Source organism: Neopelma chrysocephalum, unplaced genomic scaffold, assembly GCF_003984885.1.
Source record: "Neopelma chrysocephalum unplaced genomic scaffold, ASM398488v2 Primary Assembly neopelma1_96, whole genome shotgun sequence".
NCBI classification, from domain to species: Eukaryota; Metazoa; Chordata; class Aves; order Passeriformes; family Pipridae; genus Neopelma; species Neopelma chrysocephalum.
In genome coordinates, this window is record NW_020897759.1 from 2,759,685 (window position 1) to 2,781,873 (window position 22,189).

At 43.4% G+C, this 22,189-nt stretch overlaps 2 protein-coding genes across 2 annotated transcripts; one reads left to right on the forward strand and one right to left on the reverse strand.

The window, feature by feature from the left end:
• Positions 1 to 284: 284 nt before the first annotated feature.
• Positions 285 to 1,418, reverse strand: LOC113972737 (proline-rich protein 2-like). The gene has a single exon (XM_027694105.1). It carries the CDS (start codon positions 1,416 to 1,418, stop codon positions 285 to 287), a length of 1,134 nt encoding a protein of 377 aa, XP_027549906.1.
• A 217-nt stretch (positions 1,419 to 1,635) lies between these two features.
• On the forward strand, positions 1,636 to 21,838 carry SLC16A9 (solute carrier family 16 member 9). Its single transcript, XM_027694123.1, has 7 exons — positions 1,636 to 1,760; positions 6,249 to 6,307; positions 7,867 to 8,095; positions 16,768 to 16,911; positions 17,821 to 17,916; positions 19,688 to 20,596; positions 20,924 to 21,838. Exons 3-7 carry the CDS (start codon positions 7,900 to 7,902, stop codon positions 21,100 to 21,102), a joined length of 1,524 nt encoding a protein of 507 aa, XP_027549924.1. The 5' UTR covers positions 1,636 to 1,760; positions 6,249 to 6,307; positions 7,867 to 7,899; the 3' UTR covers positions 21,103 to 21,838.
• The last annotated feature ends 351 nt before the right edge of the window (positions 21,839 to 22,189 follow it).

The following is a 22,189-nucleotide window of genomic DNA, read 5'->3' on the forward strand; positions in this document are numbered from 1 at the left end:
TTTCACTCAGCTCTGGGAATGTTTATATTTCCACCTGCAGTGTGTTGGTACCTGAGCTCTAATTGGGTAGAGGTAGCAGCACAGCTGTCATGCTGAACACACCATGGGTAGAACCCTATGCTTGCTGAGTGTTCAGTCAGCCTCTGCATCAGACTTTGCAGTCTGGAGGGTGAAAGTTGCAGGTGGCTGAACTTGAGGGAGTTGACAACTACCTTGCCATATGTCTAACAGCGCTGTAGGTGCCACGCACACTGATGTGGGCAAGCGTTTGGATTAGACAGCCTCTAAAGGCAGCGGATGCGCTGCCCCACAGGTGAGTGGTCTCTCCCCCGAGCTGGCAGGCTGGGGTTGCAGTGCTGCACGTGGGCTGCATCGCTGTCTGCAGCGCAAGTTTGCGGCCTTTTGGCATCGGTGGCGGCGGGGAGGCAGCGCCCATCCCCGTCCTGCGGCGGCTCCGCTGCCTTTAGTCCCCGCGGCTGTGCCCGGGGCAGCCCGGTGCTGCGGTGCCTCCCGGGCCTCGGCGCGGGCGGGCGACTGCCCGGAGCAGGGGATGGCGGTAGGGGGTCACCGTGCCTGGGGACCAGGCCCTCGCCGAGGGTGGCGGTGGGGCCGGGCGGGGGCAGCCGGCGGGCGGGACACCGCGGGCAGCGGGGGCGGCTCCCGCCCGGGGCCGGGCTGGGCACGACCCTCGGCCGGGGACCCGCGTCCGCCTCGCCCCGGAGAGCGCGGGGCGGGGGCAGGCGGCGTGGCCGCGGTCTGCCCGCGGCGCAGGAGCGGGAGCGGGACGAAGGCATGGTCCGCGGCGGAGGTGAGTGCGAGCGGAGCGGCCGCCCCCGGAGGGGCGGGGGTCGGGGCCGCCCCCCCGCCCCGGGGCTGCGGGCGGAGGCGGTGGCGGCCCCCGGCGGCTCCTCCCCCGCCCGAGTTACAACCGGTTCGTGCCGGCCGAGGCTCGCCCGCCGCGCCGGGATGCGGGGCTGCCCCGGCTCCTGGGGGCGGCTCCTGCCCCACGGGCCGCCCGCCCGCAGGTAACGGGAACGCGGGGATCGGGTGGGAGGCAGCGAGGGGGCCGGGCCGCGGGGAAGGTCGGACGGAGGTCTGGGAGGGAGCTGCCCCGGGGCCGGGGCGGGCTGGTGTCTCCGGGTCTCCGCAGCTCCTGGATTCGGCAAAGGGGCAGGCGCGGGACGTGCCACCGTCCCTGGCGCCCGCTGGAGCGGCCGCATCCCCTGCGGTGCCCATCGACGTCCACCCCGCGGTGCCGGCCGCGGGCACCCCTCGGCGTTGGCTGTGGGGCCTCCCGGTGTTCCCTGTTGGCATCCAGCGGGCACTGGGCGCTGTGTGGCATCACCACCTGCCGCGGGCACATGGCAGCGGGCGCCTGTGGCCACCGGTGCGTGCCCATCCCGGGCACCCTTTGGCATCTGGGAAGCTGCGGCTGCCCGGGAGCGGGGCGGTGTGGCACGACCTGTCTCGCCCTGTGTGTGGCATCGGGGCGGCGAGGGCGACCTTCAGTCACCTCATGGTGCGCGTCACTGCGCGGATGAGCGATTGCCGTCGAAACTGGTCTGGAGGTAGAAGGCGTCAATGTGTAACGCAGTGCTCCGGAGCGGGGCTGTGGGCTGGCCCCCGAGGGCGTGGGGAGAGGCGAGGCGAGGCGAGCCGGGGTCTATAAGAGGCCGTCCGTCCCCACGGAGGACTTGGCCAAGGGGCACGGACCGGTTGAGGGAGCGGATGCCGACGGGAGCCCTCGCAGGTTGTGATGGGTAAGGCGATGCACACCGCGCTCTCGTTCTGCAGAGGACTTCTCCTCTGGTAAATCGTGGTGGCTGGTGGTTTATAGCAGCACCGTCTCTAGTCTGTCTGCATGGATGCGTGCTAGTGTCCGACAGGCAGGTATACTTGCGGGGGGATTTTCCGTCCCCTCTGGGGCAGTGAGGCTCTGGAAACAGGTAGGACTGGTTCTGCTGAGCTGACAGATATGTACAAAGTTGGCTGGTTTATGCGCTGCCTCATAGATGCTTCTTTATGTGAACTGATTTTGCACAATAGAGAAACATTATTACGTCGTTGGTAAGTTTTGTTCTGGTATTTTTTTTTGTTTTAAACTTCACGCTTCTTCCCTCATCAGGAAGAAATGGAAGAAAACATTGATGAGCCTCTTGCTTAACTTACAACAGTGCAAGTAGAGAAGCGTGAGAAATAGGTAGACTTGAATGCTGAGAACTTGAAGGGAAATATGTATATACTCAGTGTGAAAGAACTTAAATACTTGAACATGGGAAGCTACTGTAGTTAGAGCATCAAAGTCTGATACCGTCAAAGTTCAGATGCATCTTTTTCAGTGAATTTAATACAATGCTCATGCTATCACATCAGTATATGTGCAGGTGTTTGGATATGATGAGTGTGTTAAGAACAACCATAGTGCATTATGGCCACTCTTGTGCTTTAGGTGTTACTTGCAAGCTAAGGGTAGCAGAAACTTCAGATAATAATGACAAGAACTTGCCTGGAAAATAAATAGAAATTTACAAGAAATCTGATTCAGCTCACAAAGAGGGATGTTACCATTTTGGCTGGTACTGTCTTCATTTGTACCAGTGCCTTGCAAAACTGGACTAGCCAAGTGTTAATCATGCAGTGTTTCTGCTGACATTGGCTTTCTTTGCAGCCATGTGCTGCTCACAGAAAGCAGCACACTTACCCAGGCTCTGGTTGCACAAATAGCAAACTGGAAACAATCGTATTGCTACTGTCTTTCTCAAGATTCCCTTTGCCACAGATTAATACAAGTTTCTGTGCTGAGGGCTAATGTTTCAGTAGTACTCGTGTTCTTTTTTTGTTGCTCATCTGTCATCTTTAAGCCAAATTTTAAGATTTATAGAAAGAGAGCTCATTATTGTGATAATGCTGCTCAGAGAAAAGCAAACAGTTGCAGCCAGACACCTCTCTCTTTCCACATTAAAATTATTGTTCAGTTTGTTCTCTAGGGTTTCTTTTTGTTGTGGTTGGTAAAGGCTTTCATCAAGCAGCTCTCTTCCTCTGATTCTTATTCGCAGTGAGTACAACTCACTGAAAAGCTTTTTCTGACCAAACTTCAAGTTGCTGTTTAATTCTTTATGCTTCATGTCTCCATTTCAGTATTTTTAATGTAATGAGGTTTCCTGGAGTTTGAAACAATATCCCTAGGTTTTGTGAAAGGGAAGGTTTGTGAAATTGTTCCCACCTGAATCTTAAACCCATGGTTGTTTGTCTGTTTCCAGGATCACACAAGTCTTCCTAGCTGGCTCTGAGATAAAACAAAACTATTGAGCTCTCTCTTCTGTGTGGGCTTCTGCTTCTTTATTTTTGGTGGTCACATTTGTTTGCACAGTCTGTGTCCTTTCTTCCACACAGATAGAAAATAGTAAGAGGCTCTTTGGATCCCTCCCAAGTTGATGCACAGATTCAGTGCCCATGCAAGCGATGTTGGAAGTAGCAAAGGTTTAATTCCCTCTGTCAGTTCTTGTCCCTGCTACTAAGCTATTATAGTGTAACTTGTCTTTTTCAGGGAAGCATTGAACACCGTACCAGTAGAAAGTGGATTGATATTCACAGTCCCAGCAGCAGCTTGGTCGACTGGGACATCTTTAACTGTGTATTGTAGCAGAGGGCTCTGGGGAACAGGCTCCTCACACAGGTCTGGCACCTCTTGGGCTCTCTGCAGGAGGGGCTTTGTGCCTTCAGGGGAGTTAGAAAATACACCTCAGTTTAGGTAATAGGCACACAGCAGTGTGAGGAGCAACCTGCAAGAAAGGGAAGGGAAAGCCGGGTCACATCAGCCCTTAAAAACAGATTCTAGGAGTTTATAGGTCTGTTATCCCTTTGAGGATCATTTCGGGGGGGGAAATGATGGTGTTTTTTACTTTTTGCTTGACAATTGCAGAGGGTAAATGGTTTGAAGCATTTAAAAAATAGAGGTGATTTTGATACCTAAAATTTTGTTATTTAGCTAGAAGATGCAAAAGCGATCTGTGATGCAAAACAGGAGATGTCGGGATGTAGAAGGTCAGCTCTTTTGCTGCCATAAATTGTGAGCAGTTGGTTGAAGTCAATAATGCTGTGCAGCGTTGCGGCAGATGAGGAACAAATCCAGAGGTTTTTTAGTCTTTCTATTAGAAAAGACTGCATGACCTAAGTCTACAAGAACTTTTTTCCTCTCCTGCCCTGTCCTTGCTTTGTCTCCATCAAATGTTTAGAATAGCAGAACTGAACTCAAAAGTTGTCTTTGTGCCAAATTTTAGGGCATCAATATAGTGGAAATCAATACAACAGCCAAAATGTGTTTTTTTCCTAAAAGTTACTTTTTAAACAAATGAGTTGAGGTTATTTACTGTCTGCCTCCATTATTTACCTGAAAACTTCCTTGCTTTGTCTGAGTGCCTGTTGTTTAAGCAGTTACTTATTTCCACTATTTTTTACTCTAGGCAGAGACAAAACGAGACAAATGATAATTAATTAGAATCATAGAATCAGCCGGATTGGAAAGGACCTCTGAGATCAAGTCCAACCCTTCTTTTTTTTTTTTTTTTTTTTTTTTTTTTAAATCCAGTCCGGGTTTTCCCCCATTCTGTACTCCAGAAAAATCCAATCCGGGTTTTCCCCCATTCCGTACTCCGGACAAAATCCTGTCCGGGTTTTCCCCCATACCGTACCCTGGACAAAATCCAGTCCGAGTTTTCCCCCAAAGCGGCCCCGGGACTCCCCGACAGAGGCATCTCAAGGTGTGAACCCCCCAAGGTGACACCAGAACAGTGTTTTATTTATTGTAACAAACACGGAGGATCATGATGCAATGAATTATTTCCAAAAAATCAGCCATAACCCTTATAACTATACAAGCATGCAAGGAGTAAATGCAGTATAGTAGCGTGCATCAGATACTGGTGTCCATCTCAGATTGGTGTGAAGCAGCCACGTCACTGTATCAGTTTCAGAATGTAATGGGGATGCAGAAACATCTGTGATGGCTTTTAAGAGAGCCCTAGAGAAGTGTTCTACAAAGGGTAGATCAGTGAAGCAGTGAAGCACAAATTTATTGCTGTCATACCAGACTGCTACTCAGTCTACAGCTCAAAGATGTCAAGGGAGCTGGTTTTGTAAAGATAGTTCCACATAAGTGTTTCATTAGCAGTACATACCTCCTCAGCATGTTGGCTAAAGGACAAATTACACAGCAACAAGAAAGTCAAAACTTATTTGTCTTCTAAAAGATCAGTATCTATATCCTAAATAAAACAAGTCATCTTACCAAAGGGTAGCTGAAGATTAGAAATTTGGAAACTCCCTTCCATGGGTTCCTATGACCTGGGATGTTTATGTATTTTATCTAGGGATTATGTGTATCCAAAACACATGGAACTGCCCAGAGAGTAGGGAGCAGAACCTGGGACTTTCTCTTGCTCGGACATCACTAGGCAATAAATTGAAGGACTTCCACAAGCTCTCCATGAACTTCTCCTGAGACACCAGAATGCCCAGTGAGCACAGCTCCTTTTCTCAGAGCTTGGAATTAGCTGGAGGTTAAAAGACCTGCTACAGGTGAAGAACTGACTGTGATTCTTCTCAAAGACAAGGGGTAGTTATATTTCACACATCCTGGGGAAGTGCATGGAAAGATGCATAGGTCAGCTCTTGGTGACTGTATTCAAATAGCTTAAATATTTTGTGTAGAAATATGGGGATCCCCTTTTGTGCAAAGGTTAGTGTTATAAGAAAGTAACTATAAGCAGCTTTTTAATGCTTTGATACCTTATGGTATGGTATAACTTCTGTCTATCCCAGCTGTCACCCTTGCATCTCCTGGGATAAGGAACACTCACCAGATATTGGAGTGACTAAGTCAGGGCTTACATTTCAAACTGAAGCAAACAACTTTGTAATGTTTATAACTGGGAATACTGTCTCCTGAAGGACAGTCAGTCAGTATGTTAAAACTGTAAATCATTCCCAAAGGACCTAGAATGTCAAAATTTATTTCACATTAGTAGATAATGTTTTTGTTACTTTGGGGCTCAAGGCTGCTGTCAACTGTTAATTAATGTCAGGGGATCAGTAGTTGTCCACTGAAATAACTTGATTGCCTCTGAAGTTCCTCTGAACAGATATTAAAAAGAAGAAATCTAATGTCAGGCCACCATTTTTTCAGAGTTGTGTCCACTGTTCCAGTGATACTTTGGCTGAAAACTTGTTTTGTTGTTCTTTTTCTGCAGGTAGTTGCCACATGAAATTACATTTGTAGGAAGCTGAAGGACTTTTTTTGTCATCATCTGTAAGTACCTATCTTCAAAGTAACACTTAAGTGCATCTATAAACTAGAACTGGTCTTTTTCATGTCTCTACACAATTATTCCTCAGAATTTTATACTGTAGTGTTTTTGTAAGTTTTCCATGCAAATTCTAAAAAACTGCCCAAGGATAGAGTGTGAGGAGCTTGAATGGAAATTCTCTTATTGTCTACTTGTTTATACCATTGCTTTCATACAGCAGCAATTTTTTTTCCACTTCCTCTGGGTTGTAAGTCAAAAAAGCAGTGCAATACATTTATTTTTCTGCTCTGCCTCTTGGGAGTCTCCCTGAGCAGAGCTGTTACTGCGGCAGTCTTAATGCGTAAGCTGCAGCGTGAAGATGGTCCTTGAGAATATCTCATGAAGAAAACAGGGTAAGATCTTATCTGTTTCTATTTTTCAGGGTAAAGGAAATAAAATTGTTTGAGAATCATACGTCTGGTTAGTGACAGAGCCAGGAACAGGGCACGGGTTTTGTAATCTTCACTTCTCCCTGTAGAGAGGGAGGGCAGGTTGGTTGTGTGCACAGGGGGACTCACAGTATCACTGGAGTCATCCAAACTCTAAAGCAATGCAGCCAGGAAAACCTTTTAAATTATTTGGTTTTAGAAGTATCCACAAACGAGCCTTGAGAAGGAGTGAGGATGGTGGGTTACTTAAAGCCATAGATGCACAGGAGCAAGGTGGTATTTATGGAGTCCAGGAAGTGATTGCCAGCTTGGGGAAGGGTGATGTGTGCCAGCTGCACAGGGGACAGACACTGTAACAGGTTATAGCAGATTTTTGTGTGCATGTTTAGTGCTGTCATGTCTTGGCATATAAGCCACACCTGTACACAGTTTAGAACACACTTCACTAATATATACAAAGTGATTTTTGGATGCAACTTTCCTCTACACATCACTTTGTTGACAGAGCAGAGTGCTAAACTGTTGCTAGTCTTCCTCTTGGCCTGTCCCTCCCAGAGTACTCTATCTGGTGGCAAACGCCCTGCTAAATTTCAAGGCCCTATGCTGAGATGACAACTAAGTAGATATTTTTTACTCTTTTTTTTTCTTCTTTTTTTTTTGATCTTTGACTGATATTTTTATACTTGAGGTTTGTTTTTTTTTAATCTTAAGTTGTTTAACTGGGATTGTTTTATACTTGTAGGTTCTCTTGTCTTTTAAGCCTATGTGCTTTGCTGAGGATATCCATGGTATTGACAGCCGGGGACCATGTGGTTCTCTTGTTGAACTGTGGCAGACATTAATGCCTGAGGTCCTCACAAAGCCTATTTAACACTCAGTAAATGAAATGTTCCCTTCTCTGTAATACAGTACTGATGTGTGTACAACTTGTTATGCTTTGTGTACTGTATTATGTAGAAGGGGTAGAAGTACCAAATGATACTCTAATTTCCATTGCTGTGTTGCTTCTGTTTCTTGGAGGATGGTTGAAATAAGCCTCTGTTGCAATATGTGCTTCTCTGCCCAGCTCACTGGTGTCAGCACACCTCGCTCAGTCACATTTCTGATGCTCTGCTCGGGTTTTGTTTGCACAGGTTCTGCCCGTCCCTCTGCACTCCTCTGACAAGATGGTATTTCGGAAACCACCCGACGGTGGCTGGGGCTGGGTGATTGTTCTCGTTTCCTTCTTCACCCAGTTCCTGTGTTATGGATCACCGCTGGCGGTGGGAGTCTTGTATTTGGAATGGCTGGATGCCTTCGGAGAGGGGAAAGGCAAGACTGCTTGGGTTGGATCCCTAGCAAATGGAATCGGATTGCTTGCCAGTAAGTGTAGAAACAGTATCTATCTTAAGTTGGAACCTTTCCAATAGATGCTTTCGTCTGTGTGTGCTTTTGGAATTGTATCAAAGACAGCTGCACATGATAGAATGAGGATGCTGCATTTTTGTTTTGGGTCAAGATGGGTAAGAAAATTACATTTGCAGTTCTGCTATGCATAAACCAAAGCAACATAATGTTAAAAGAGCAGTAAAAATATTCCCCTTAAAAAAATAAAAATTTTTGTTTTTAATAAACTAGAAAAACCACACTCTGGGAGTGAAAATTTTGTTGATGGGATTTCTCTTTTTTAATGAGGCTTTAATACTAACATTGGCATTAGTATTTTTAACTCAGAACAAACTGTTAGTCTGAAATGGTTCAAGTGCTTTATGAAAAAAAAGTCAATTAATAAATCAGTTACTAATTTTTCAGCTCTGGAGGTAAACCCACCATTTAGTGAGTGAGGGCTCCTTTCCACTGTCTCTTTGAGAAAAAACTCCCTTTGAAGCCTGGAATGTTATGGGTAGCAGTAGCATTAAAAAAACAACTTTACTGGAAGCTTTTCTTTAATAAGACATTGTCAGTTGGGGAATAACAGCAAGATTTTAGGGATATAAAACACCACCTTGAAATTCTGGAGGTCCAGTTTGTTGTTTTAGTATCAAGCACAGATGTTGTACTGGGTCAAATCACTAACTTCTGTTTTTCAGAGATTCACCATGGGAACTATTATCTTTTTGCTGAATCTGGAAAAATTGCCTGTCAGCAGAGCAACTGCTATGGGCAAAAGCAATTATGTAGCTTAGTGGACAAAATGCAGCTCAGGATTCCGAGGACAATCTCCTTAAAAGAAAGTTGATATTCGGATAAAGACCTGAATAAAGACTGATCAAATATTGGTGTCACATCTGTTAGGGTTTATATCACTAGGCAGAACAGGAACAGGCAAAGGCAGGTGGATCATTGACCACAAGAAGGCTGTATTCAGTCTCAGGGTGTAGGTGGGTAAAGCACTGTAGACTGCTCTTCCATCATGCTTTTTCATTTTTCTGTTTTAAGGGCATTAACTCCCGTTATTAGTGCATCAAGACCCTAATAAACTTGAGTGAGAAAGTGAAGTGGGAGGAAAATAAGGATAAACAAGGTAATTACTGAAGAAAAAAACTAGGCAGGAAGGAATTGCAAGAGAAGGTGTGAAGAAAAACCCTCTCCCTGGAGACCAGAAATCTGTGGCTCTGATAAGAGCCTCAGCCCCCTCTCCTGTATGTCAGCACCATGTTTCCAGATTTCTTGGTGCCCTCTGTCTTGCTACTGTGAGCAACTGTCAATGGTGTGCTTTGTAGCTGTGCTGGTTTGGGCTGGGGTAAGAGTTTAATATTCTTTAGTGGCTAGTGTAGGGCTGTGTTTTGGATTTGTGCTGAACACAGGGTTGATAACGTAGAGATGTTTTTGTTGTTGCTGAGCAGGGCTTACCCAGAGCCAAGGCCTTTTCTGCTGCTCATGCTGCCATGCTGGGGGTGCATGGGAAGCTGGGAGGAGACACAGCCAGGAGAGGTGGCCCCAACTGACCAAAGGGATGTTCCAGACCATATGACATCAAGCTCAGTGTATAAAGTGGGGTGAAGAATGGGGGATGTTTGGAGTGATGGTGTTTGTCTTCCCAAGTAACCATTATGTGTGGTGGGGCCCTGTGCTCCTGGGCATGGCTGAACACCTACTACCCACGGGAAGCAGGGAATTAATTCCTTATTTTGCTTTGCTTGCATGTGTGGCTTTTGCTGTATTTCAACCCACGAGTTTTCCAGCTTTTACCCTTCCAATTATCTACCGAATCCTGTTGGTGGGAGCGAGCAGCTGTGTGGTCTTGGGGTTAAACCACAACAGCAGCAAATACAAACTTCTGTGACTGAATAATACAAATGAAAGGTGCTGTTGTAACTGATTTTGGTATGGAATGATTGAATGAAATTTTGACAAGTTAGGAGGAATGGTGTCTGTCTATGTACTTTTATTCTTCCAGTTTGGCATTTGGAAGCTTAATAATCATTCCTACTTCTAATGCCTTCAAAAAAAAGTACAGTGAGGGCCTTTTAATTGCATTGATGTTATCACAGTTAGCTGAAACCAAAATATATGTTCCTAGTGGAAGATCCCACTGTCTTATCAAGCTGGGATATGACCTTAATGACACATCTACTTTAAGGAAACTTGTTGAAGGGACAATGTAAGTGTTGTAACCTCTACCTTAAACTAGAATGCTTTTGACAAGCTACAATTTTTCATGTAGATTTCATAGTAGGCCTTTTTCAGACCTAGTCACTAGTGTAAATATCGTATGTGTTTTCAGAGCAAAACCGTATAAGTATAGGAAAAGAGAACTTGCTTCTGTTCTTATTTCTGCTATTGCAGGTTCCAGTATTATAGGCCAGGTGGGGCCATTGTGTGTTGTAGCCTATGTTAAGTAGATGATCAGGCTAACTGAATTTTTCTATTAACATATTTTCGTGGATGTGAAAGGATATTATCTGTAACTTAATAACTTAGCAATCTCGCTGAACAAGCTGATTTCAGCAGCAATATTGCATGTATGAAAGCTACTAACAGGACTGCTTTATTCCAAAGTCCTCCTTCCTATCGGAAGTCTTCTTGCCTTTTACTGTTCCTAAGTTTAATCATAGAATCATAGAATGGTTTGGATTGGAAGGGACCTTAAAGATTATATTGTTCCACCCCCTGCCATGGGCGGGGACACCTTCCACTGTCCCAGGTTGGTCAAAGCCCCATCCAGCCTGGCCTTGAACACTTCAGGGATGGGGCAGCCACAGCTTCTCTGGGCAACTTTCTCTTCTGGTATTTGTTGTTTGTTCCTTTCTCCACCTTTATGTTGGTGATCTAGTTATCCAAAGACATTTTCAAGTATCGATGCTATTAAAGCGATTCACGTTGCATACAGAAAATACCGTAATGCTCATTTGAATAAGAACATGTTTGCTTAGTGCATTCTCCATCTCAAAACTTTTACTCAGTAATCAATTTCCTCTTTGAAAGTATACAAACTTATGATACAAGTTGCTTAGTTTTAGTTTTCAGCTGATGAATAATGTTATTTTCAAGTGGTATATTTTGAAGTACCCCTGGATTAGTGTGATGGATATCTACAGATTACAATCAAATTACTTCTAAATTTTCTTTAAAGCTTGTACCTTGATACAGTCTTTTTGCCATTGACACAAAAGACTCCAACACTTTTAATTAAGGCTTTTCTGGAGAGTCATTGACTCCTCTGTGAGCTCTCTTCAACTTAACATCACCTTTCTGAAGCTGTGGGTGCCAGACTGGAATGAGAATGGCAGTTATGGTGGATTTGCAGCTGGAGGCAAATAAGTGAGTGTCCATTGTCATAGGAAGACTTTTATCATTGATAGCACCAGCAATCACATTCATTAGTTGGCTTCTGTAACAGAGAAAGGCAGATCCAGTGACTCTGCTGTATTATTACTGTAATTTCACCAAAAAGAGGATGATATGTGTGGCATCTGGCGTAGAAAAAGGTTCTGTGTGTCTCCCCCCTTCCCTCTGTACATGTAGTCTTAAACTTTTTTTTTAAGCACCTGGTGCTGGTGAGCCCTTTCATGTTTGCTGCATTGGTATCCTTTCTAAAATGTTTACTTCTGACTTGCGTGAGAGCTAAACTTAGACTGGAGACATAGAAACCCAGTACAGCACCTTGTTTATTGGGATGAGTTTCCTGGCCTCCTGGTGTTCCATTTCTGTCCTTTTGCTCACAGCACAGGCAGCGTTGCTAAGGCCAATGTCAGCTGGAAAAGGGAGCAGGACAGGGACCTGGTTGGTCTGTTCCTTGCAGGGTGACTTTGGTTGTAACTTTTTGTGACGCGACCTGACGGCGCATTGGAAGAAATGAGCCTAAAACAGTGAAAGAAAAGCATCAGTGTTATTGTACAGGGCAGAGGTGAGATCTCCTCTACCAAGTGAGGTGTTATAACCTTGATCAGGCTATGGTAGATGTGGCACTTGCCTCCAGGGCTTGTTGCATACGAAGAAATTGGAAAAGCTTAGTATGTTTCCCCTACTAAAACAGGCCAGAGGAGGATATTTATGTACCTTCTTGAAGATCATGTGTTTCTTCTGCACCAAGTGTTCTTAATTTTGCATCCATTTGGAGCCTGAAATTGAATTTGATCCATGTTAACACTTGTTAAAAGCAAAACAGACAAAGACCTTGGCGCCTGTAATTGGCACCACAGCTGTTTATCCTGAGAGTTGACTTCACAGGATTTGGCATAGGAGGAGACACCAGCAATGTCTCCCATTCCTTATTCCCTTCATTAATGGAGAAAGAACAAAGGGAAGATTCTCTATTGTGAGGCATGTCTTGATAATTTGATGGGGTGTTTCTACTGATCTGAGGAATTCTGTGTTAAATGTTAAAAAAGCCTAATTTTGTGTTTTCAAGCAACAATTTTACAATTCTAAAACTGCCTTTGCAGCACCTCTTTATTTTTGGACCAAAACCTCATAAATACATAGCCCCCATTGTAAAGTATGGAAGCTTTACATAGTTTTTGTGGAGGGGAGAGGGCGCCCCAAAGATTCCTCTGGAAAGGAGCTCAGTTCATAGAATAACTTTATCGGAAAGGAGCAGTCTTTCCAATCACTTGGGTGTGGGTTGCTGTCCGGTGTAAAAAGCTTTTTTTCTCATCTATATTTATATCCAGACTACAAACATTTGGAGAATATTATGTTTATTGTAACCAGGTTTTAAAAGTGCACTTAATATGCAAAAATATTCTTGCACTCTGTCCAGTGGATTTTGCGTGCAGTCCGTAAGTGTTGCTTCTACTCTACAGGCTCGGACAGATACCAACAGTAGGGTGGGTCAGATTAATGGAGGTGATAAGAAAAAGAGCTCAGCTGTCCAATATTGTTTGTTTAGCAAAAGGTTTTGTGCGTGTATGAGATGAAGGAGGGGAGGACCCTCGAGATGAGCGAGTGGAGGATGGGACTGTTGGTTTACAGTTTTTTTTTTTTTCTCTTCATGTGAAAATATTGAGGAAGAGAGTGCTAGTTCTTGATGTCCATAAAAAAAAACAACTTTGTACTTGTCAGGAGGTCAGCAGATTGTGGCAGTTATAAAGTTCCTCTGTGAGCAGCAGATGGCTTGTTTTCATGTCTCAGGAAGGACTCACTGTCACATCCAGGTCTCACTGAAGGTAAAGTCTTTTATTCAAAATAATAAAAATATCAATGTACAGATGAATCCTTCTAGGTGTTCTCCCTCTTTGGACTGTCTGCATGAAGATCTACTGTGAAAACCCATATTCTTTCTGCTGCTGCTTCTCATTTTGTCTAGGGATCTTCTTGACTGCTCCCCTGCAGAGCCTGATAATTGTGTCACTGGCTGCTGAGCTGTGACAGGTCGTATCAGAGGAGCAGTGCTGGCTGCTGAATCTTTCCTCCTAGAGTTGCCTATCATTCTTATCAGCTGAGCTGGTATCTTTTTTTGATAGAGTTTGGTCTAGTTTTAAGATGCATCATTTGGAAAAAAAAAAAGCCCCAGGGATTTTATTTGTAAAAGGGGTAAATATTTATCAATGTCTTCAGATATTATTCTAATTCCAGTGCTAACCCCTGGAGTTGTTGGCAAACTGAACAAAATGCTGGCTTAAAAGCTATTTTTCATGCTTACTATTGAGGATTGCCACTGGGATTTTATTTTTATGGTGTTCACATTACAGTGAGAAAGGGTCTGTCTGAAAGAGTCAGCTAATGAAAACCCGTCTGCTGCCTGAAGAGCTGTTTCCTATGTGGCTGTACATAGACTGCTGCATTCTTCAGAACATCCACTTTGAACAAAATCCATGGGGCAGGAGTTCACAGAGCAAGTCTCAGTCCCACTCTGGGAAAGTTGGGTTTTCACTAGAATTAACTGCCTTGAACCCATTGTGCTTCAATTACTTGTAAAGAATAACATGTTTGTGTACAGTGAACTCCTGTGCAAATGCCATGGTAATAACTGAAGGTACTGTGCCTGGTGGAAAAAAAATGCCAGCTCTTTGGGAAACGGAGAAAGAGAAGGAATGCAAAGAGGCAGGGTAAAGAACAAAGATGCTGGCTGTCATGGGGGTTTTCTTTTGTGACTTATTTTCTGGCAGTGTGATGAGGGGAGTGCAGAAGTAGTGCCCAGTGTGAAGGGGAAGATGGAGCTGTTTTTCTTCTCAACCCAGTGAAGAGTATAACCCAGAGAAGAATAATAACTATTTTAATACTTATACTGGCGCTCCTTCTTATAAACAGGGCCGTTGCTGGGCTGCCAGACCTCTTGCTGTGTGAGATGGCAGAGTAATACTGAGCTTATTGGAGCAGGTTCTTCAGTTTTGTGCAGGTTGTTTTCCATATTGGAGCGAAAAGGTCTCTTTGTACTTTTTGTTCTCCTTTGGGATTAGTTTTTTTAAGTGGGAGAAGCTGGAAGACCATCTCCTTGGACCTTGTCAGGGATGCTTTTGATGGTGTTCCATGGAGAATGTCCTTGTCAGGACATGAAGACATGTTTTTCAGCTCTATATCTCTCTTGTTCTGCCTTGGGGTCAGGTGGTCCAGTTTCACCTTGGATCAGCGAGGTGTGTACCAGTATCACCACCCCAGGCTGGACAGAGTCCTTCTGAAAGTAACCGTGTCAAAATATAGAGAGCAGGTGGAAGGAAAATACTGTTTGTTTTAACAAGGTAGTGAGTCAGAAATAAAGAATAGAAAGAGGGCAAATTCCCCTGCTTAATTAAATTATGTTATCACTACCTAATGTTCTTTTACTGTAGAAGAATTCTTATATAATACAGAGTCAATCCTTTGTTTATTTTTAAATCCTGTGGTTTTAGGAAACATACCAACCTTAATTTGCCAGTTCTAGCAATTAATTTTAAGAATCAGCAACAATCAAACACTCTCAGCTTTTGTTCTCAGCAAGTTACTCTGCCCAAGTTACACCGGCCAGCTTTCATTCCCACAGCATGCTGACTCTTGAGTGGCAGCAAGTGCTTCCATCTTCCTTTTTCATAGTTTCCAAAATCCAAATAAACCCTCCTTCCCCAGAACATTTTCTTGATTCCCCTGTAACTCTGACTCTTTGCCTGGATAAGCCCCAATTCAGACTTGCTCCCCTTTGCATTCCCGAGGCAAAAGCTCTTATGTAGGGCCAAAGTTCTGACCTGCCTTGTCTTTGAGGCTCGTTTCACCTGCTGACGAATCTATACCGCTGCCTGCCAGAACTGCTTGTCCCGTGGCTGGTAACCACAGGAAAACCTTGCCTACATTCCCAGCTGCTCAATCCCATCTGCAAACCTAGGCAAGCACCGTCCCTGGCTCCAGCTGGTGTTTACCTCCTATCACCTCTCTGGGCTCACCTCCCATCAGCTGGGAATGTCAGCCACGTGTGAGTCAGGGAGCTCTGACCTGAACAAACTGCACGCTCCGAAATCGCTGCTTTTGTGGATTGTATCGAACTTGGAGTGTCTGCGTTTTGATGCAAAGGTGGCGAGGTGGTTTTGTTTGTTTGTTTGAAATAATGTCGGTCGTCTGTGTATCTGACTGCTAATCTCAGAGTTGCTGAGTTTAGAATCATGAGGCTAATGTATAAGTCTATGTACGAATGCTTGGAACTGCAGGGTTTCAGATAGATTGTCTTTTCCAAGCCAAGTCCCTTGCTGGTTGCTTATTTATGCAGGGCACCAAGCTTGCATGCTACTTAAGACTAAAAGGTGTATTCCAGGTCACACAAGTGAAAATAAGTGCTTGTTCTACAATTTCTGTGAGGAGAGAACTGGCTGAGTAGAGGCAGGGTACAAATTCTGCCTCACTTTGTTCTTGTTTTGAAGAACTAAACAACCAAGAAATATTGGGGAGTAAAGAGAGGGAGGAACCTCTTCCAAACTTCATGAACATTGCCCTGGGTGTTCTCAAAGTGCCTTTTATTTTCTGTAGTTTTACAGCTGAAACCAAGATAGGTAGTAAAGAGTTATTTGGTACAATACTGACTAGCAGGTATTTAATTTCCTCAAAAATCAGGGAAGAGTACTGTTTGTCTTTATCTATATATCAACAGATATTTCCTCTGTGTAAGCACCAGGTGGCATTCTTACTGTGATTATGATCAGAAGTTACTATTTTTCCATTTCGGTTTTATAAATGTAATATCAGGATGCATTTAGTGCCTTTTTGAAGCACAGTTTTTGGGCTCTGTCAGAAAGAGCTTCTTGAAGCCTGGGTGATGGTCTATCTTTGTTTGGTATCCCTGGATGAAGATTCTTTTCAGAGCCTTTGTACAAGTCCTTAGGTGTGTAGTGACAGTGTTACAGTCCAGTATGTATCTATCATCCCATGTTTAAGGAATGTTTTGCTTGCTCTTTCCCTCCCAGCCCTGGTACCCTTTCATGGTCTTGATATCAGTTTCTCCTTGTGCACAAATCCGACAAGCCTGACCTTGAATGTTTTTATAACTGACTGTTTCAAAGAACCCTGTAAAAATTAGTACTCAGAATTACATTAAATAACAATTCAATATTTAAATAATTATCATAAGAAACATTTCCACAGACTGATGTTTTGGAAGTTCTTCATGGTGCTGGTATTTACTAGGAATGTTTTTCCTGCTTTTTCTCTAGGTCCTGTCTGCAGTATATGTGTGTCATCTTTTGGAGCAAGACCAGTAGCTATCTTCAGTGGCTTTATGGTGGCCGGGGGCCTCATGATGAGCAGTTTTGCACCTAACATATACTTTCTATATGTTTCATATGGGATAGTTGTTGGTAAGAAATGCCTTCCTTTCATGTTGAGACTTAGTCTTGGTTATTTTGAGTCTCGGTTTATGAATATGAAATGGGAAACTGTTTCACAGAGGCAGTAGTAGTCTGGTACTCGATTTATCAAGGAGTACTTTACTTTTGGGCAGGGAGGGATGTTGCACAGGCAGGCTGTTACCATGTAGTGAAAGATGAAAACACTGTACATATTCATCAAGGCTTGAAAACAGTTTGTCCTCTGTTGACACAATTGTAAGAGATGGAGAAGCTGAAGTTTTACCTAAGGGCTGGAATCAAGCAGGTCTTCTGCAGGCATGAAGGAAGTGCCAATCTTAAAGGAATAACATCTCCTCTGCAGTCTGTCATGTACTCATTCTAATTTGATAAATTAGAGATCATTAGGGAGCAATGTTGTTCTCCACATAATTGGATTGAACCTAAAATGCTGTGCTAGAGGCATGAAAGTGCTGTTCTCCTAGCGGGTGGTGACCTGCCCCTGTGTGCTGCAGAGGGCTGCTGTGGGTGGCTGATCAAATTAACTGTGTCAGGAATTTGGGCACTTCTCTGGCCAGCAGGGACCCAGCGTGGTGCTGGCCGGGCACGGTGCCCGTGGATGCAGCTCTGCTGAGTTCTGGTGCCACCCCTGGGCTGAAAGCCTTGTAACCTTCCACACAGCACAGAACCTCAAACCCAGCCTGCTCCACACAGGTTCAGCAGCCAGGGGTGCTCAGGGGGAGGGAGGTGGGACAGTGCAGCAGGTCACCCTGTCAGTGTGAGGCTGGTGTGGCTGGTGCTGAGCCAGAGTTAAGAGGTACCTCTGCACCCAGAGTACACTACTGTATTATCTGAGGAATAATGAGGGACACTGATTCCCAGAGGATGTAGCTTGCTTAATATCTAGCTCTCTTTCTCAAGGTCTTGGATGTGGCCTTTTGTACACTGCAACAGTTACCATCACTTGCCAGTATTTTGACAAACGCAGAGGCCTTGCACTCGGTCTGATTTCAACAGGTATGGCTTTTAATTATCATTCTCTCTAACTTTTCGACTCTGATACAGCTACTGTTACCCTGGCAATAAAAAATAGGGGATTATATTTTTCTCAGTTACTTCCTGAAGTACTTCTTAAGTCAAAATATCAGTAGTAATGAAGAGATAAATTCAGGCTTCGGATAAAATAGTAACTACACTTGCAGGTCTATGCCATGGGTTATCCATACAGGTGAGAAGAGGATATTCACTCAAATGAAAGCAGACTCATGCGTAGCTTGGGCTGTGTACCATGGATAATAAGAGGGGAAGTGTTCCATAGAGCACTCTTCTTACACAGGATCAGAGATGAGAAACAGATTGGAGGATATAAATACTGGATCACCTTTAAAGGAGTAGTTGAAATTTGGGCTTATGTTTGTAATATTTTTCCTTTCTAGTCAAAAAGGAACTAAATTCTGAAGTATTCCAAAGGCTTATCCCAGCTTTTTTCATCCATGTATGTTAAAGTGATCCCAGAAAAATGAACCTCTGATAATACAAGGAAAATTCTTTTAAGGATACTGAGCAGTCTTTCTTACCCACTCCCTGGGCCTTTAGGTTGTGTGATGTTGTCCTTTACACCAAGAAGAATTAATGTAGGATAGATAATAAAGTAGGATAATAAAGTAGGAATTATTAAAGGCAATTGCTGTCCAATGCCTTGTTTTCTGGATTGTATGGAGTCTCCCCTCTGATCTGTAGCTGTTAGTGAGGAGGGGCATGGTCACTATAGTCAGAGTTGTGAGATACTGATACCAGACCCACACCATATATATATATATATATATATATATAAGGGAATATAAGGGAAGTTCTGCAGAAATGTTTCTTGGAATCATTTTCAGGGGCTTTTGTTAGGATTCCAGGTATTTTGCCTTAAAATCTGATCTTATTGAGCCCTGGTTAATTTTAGTACCTGGAAAACAAAACAAGTATGAATTTTGTAATTATTTTTCCTGTGTTTAGCACCACAGTATATAAATGGCTCTACTATAACCTAGAGACAGTCTTCAGCAAATCATTTTAAAGTTTGTCTTTAAATTGACTTGAAGAACCGATGTTCTGTATTTGTGGGAGGATATCCATTGATTACAATGGGTATCTGTTCACTTCAATGAAAAGCTTTTTCTTTAAATTAGTGGGATTGCTTTAAATGCTTGTGCTCATAGTAATTGCTTACTCTTCAGTGTTTCCCTCTGAATTGCCAAATTCCTCAAGTGCATGTTTAGTCCGGTAGGGCTTCAGAGCTGTCTTTAGAATAAAGTCCCACCAGGTGAGCCCCACTCCTTAAACACCAGGCAGTCAGGGGCTGTTTCTAAAAGGGCTCTTGGTGAACCCCTGCTGTGTTCCTGCCTTAGAGGAGAAAGGTGACAGTGAGGAAGAGAAAGGGGAAAATGTTGAAGTGTGAAAATCTGTGTTAAAGTGGCACCTGATGGGACACATGTATGTGAGTGCATGGCAAAAGGATGGCTTAATAGTTTGTTTATGTTTTTGATCTTACTTGTTTCTAAAGTGCCTGCTAGTGCTAATTGCAATAAATTATTCAGATTATTGTGGATACTCAATAAAGAAACTGTAACTTCAAGTGGGATGACTTACCAGTTCATTGGACAGAGCAGAGAGGAGCATAAATGACTTCCCATTCCTGTGACAGTGTATTTGTAGCTGCTAAATTGTATAAGTTTGTTAGTGTTGAAGGAAGGATGTTCTCAGTTTTTCAGTTAAAACTGATCTTGTTTTCCTCTTATAGGCTCAAGTGTTGGACTCTTCATATATGCAGCATTGCAAAGAGAGCTTATTGAGCTATATGGACTGGATGGTTGTCTGCTAATAGTTGGTGCTCTGTCTCTAAACATATTGGCATGTGGCAGCCTAATGAGACCATTGGAGTCATCAAGTTCTCCTCCACTGGAAAAACCATGTGTAGACAAAGTCCCAGATCAATATTTTGTTTACCATGAAAAAGAAAAGACTGTTGAAGAAAATATAAGCATCCTTGAAAAGGGCTACATTGATGAAAAATGTGTGAACAGTGTGCCTGACTGCAAACAGGATAGCGTTTTAAATAAGAATGTATTGAGCTCGATAAATGTAAATGAGAAAGACACTTATAAAAAGAAAGTTGTAGAACAGACAAACTTCTGCAAGCAACTTGCCAAAAGGAAGTGGCAGCTCTATTTGACCTACTGGAAGGAAACCATGGTTCTTTTTAAGAACAAAGTATTTTCAGCTCTCTTTGTTGCCATCTTGCTCTTCGATATTGGTGGATTTCCTCCTTCTCTGCTCATGGAAGATGTAGCAAGAAGTGCAAACATTAATGAAGATGACTATTATATGCCCCTCATTTCCATTATTGGCATTATGACTACTGTTGGCAAACTTATTTTAGGAATACTGGCAGATTTCAAGTGGGTTAACACTTTATATCTATATGTAACTACCTTATTAATGACAGGAGTGGCCTTGTTTGCAATTCCATTTGCCAAAAGTTACCTTACATTAGCAATGCTTTCTGGGATTTTGGGTTTCCTGACTGGGAACTGGTCAATTTTTCCATATGTGACAACAAAGACTGTGGGAATTGAGAAGCTGACTCACGCATACGGGATATTGATGTTCTTCGCTGGACTCGGAAACAGCCTCGGACCACCAATTGTAGGTAAGGTCAAGGTAGATAGTATAAACTGAGCGTGAGCTGGTCAAGACCAGACAGAATTAATTTGCATGTGAGTAGTTCTGGTTGGCCCTAATAATAATGGAAGGGTGAAATCAAAATCTTCAACAAAAATTAGACCCTGTTTGTCTTGAGCTGACCAGCTGATTGTGTGCTTATTTCAGCTTTGATGAAAAGCACATTTTGTGTCTAAGTGGTCAAACTGTTGTAGGTTTGGCTTATTTTATTTTTCTGTGCTGTTTCTCTAACTTAACAGTGCTGTGTTACATTTAACTCCTCACTGATGCACTTCTCTCTTATTCTCACCCCCAGGCTGGTTTTACGACTGGACGCAGGAGTACGACACCGCGTTCTATTTCAGTGGCTTTTGTGTCTTACTGGGTGGATTTCTCCTACTGTTGGCAGCGTTGCCCTGCTGGAATGCCTGCACCAACCAGAGCTCAAAGCTGCCTCCAAATACTTACTCCTACAAAGTTGCATCTAGCGCTTAGGTGACAACTGGAAAACACTTTGCGCCTTTTTATATTATATAGCAAAGTATTTTAGTAATTTTCCACTTATTTATGAAGCCCACAAATCCTCTTCTACTATAAAAATTCCATTGTTGCTTGTTCTTGTTGTTCAGTTCCTTCTTCTTCTTTTATTTCTTTTTTTTTTAATGTTATTTTTAAAAACAGTCTTATTTTGTCTACTGTGCACCGTGTTTCCAGCCTTTGTCTACTGTAATTTCCTTTTACCCTGTAAGGGGTATGTTCTGCTGTATTATCAGCTGTACTTTTTTTTAAGGGGGGTGGTATGGAGGGGTGAAAACTTTGAAGCAAAAATGAAGGCCTGTTCCTTATGGGAGAAGGTTGGCATTTCTGTCACCTTTTTTAGGTCTCCAAGTTGCACAATCAGGCTTTACAAAACAAAAATTTGCCTTATTAGAATGTAATACTGTGGTGAGGTGCTTTTAACATCATGCTTAGATTAACTTTTTGTCTTTTTAAAGTCTGTGCAATTTACAATGAAGTGCCAATTGCAGGAGGGAGAAGAGGGGAAACAAATCAACCTTATGTTGCATAACTGAAGTGAACATTATGATGAAAGTAAAGAGTCTTACTACCACTACAACTAAGAACTGTGTTTATAAATATTGCACATTTTGTGAAGTCTGTTTATAAAACTGTTGAACCAAAACGTTTTAAACCAAGGAATAAATGTGATTGTTGAAACCGTGAAAAGAAATGCTGACTTGGTTATGAAAGTTCATAATCTTTAGATCAAAGTTGGGGATGTGCTCACAGAAGCCCATAGGTGAGTGTTTCTAAGTCAGTCACCAATGGTCTGGAGGTACTGGGGGCCTCTCTTGTTGCACAACCACAGTTTAGTGGGTTGAACCTACTGCAGAGAGCTAAATAGTAGAGCTTGCAACAAGGTAGACCTGATGAGAAAAGGGAAAACGTGACAGCAATGTCATCTCTGCTGTCATTTTTGGAATGGATATAGCAAGAAGAAAAGTTGGTAAGAGGGAGCAAGAGAAATCATGGGTGAGGGTTAACAGAAGAGGTTCAAGGAAAGCCGATGTGAAAACAGTTG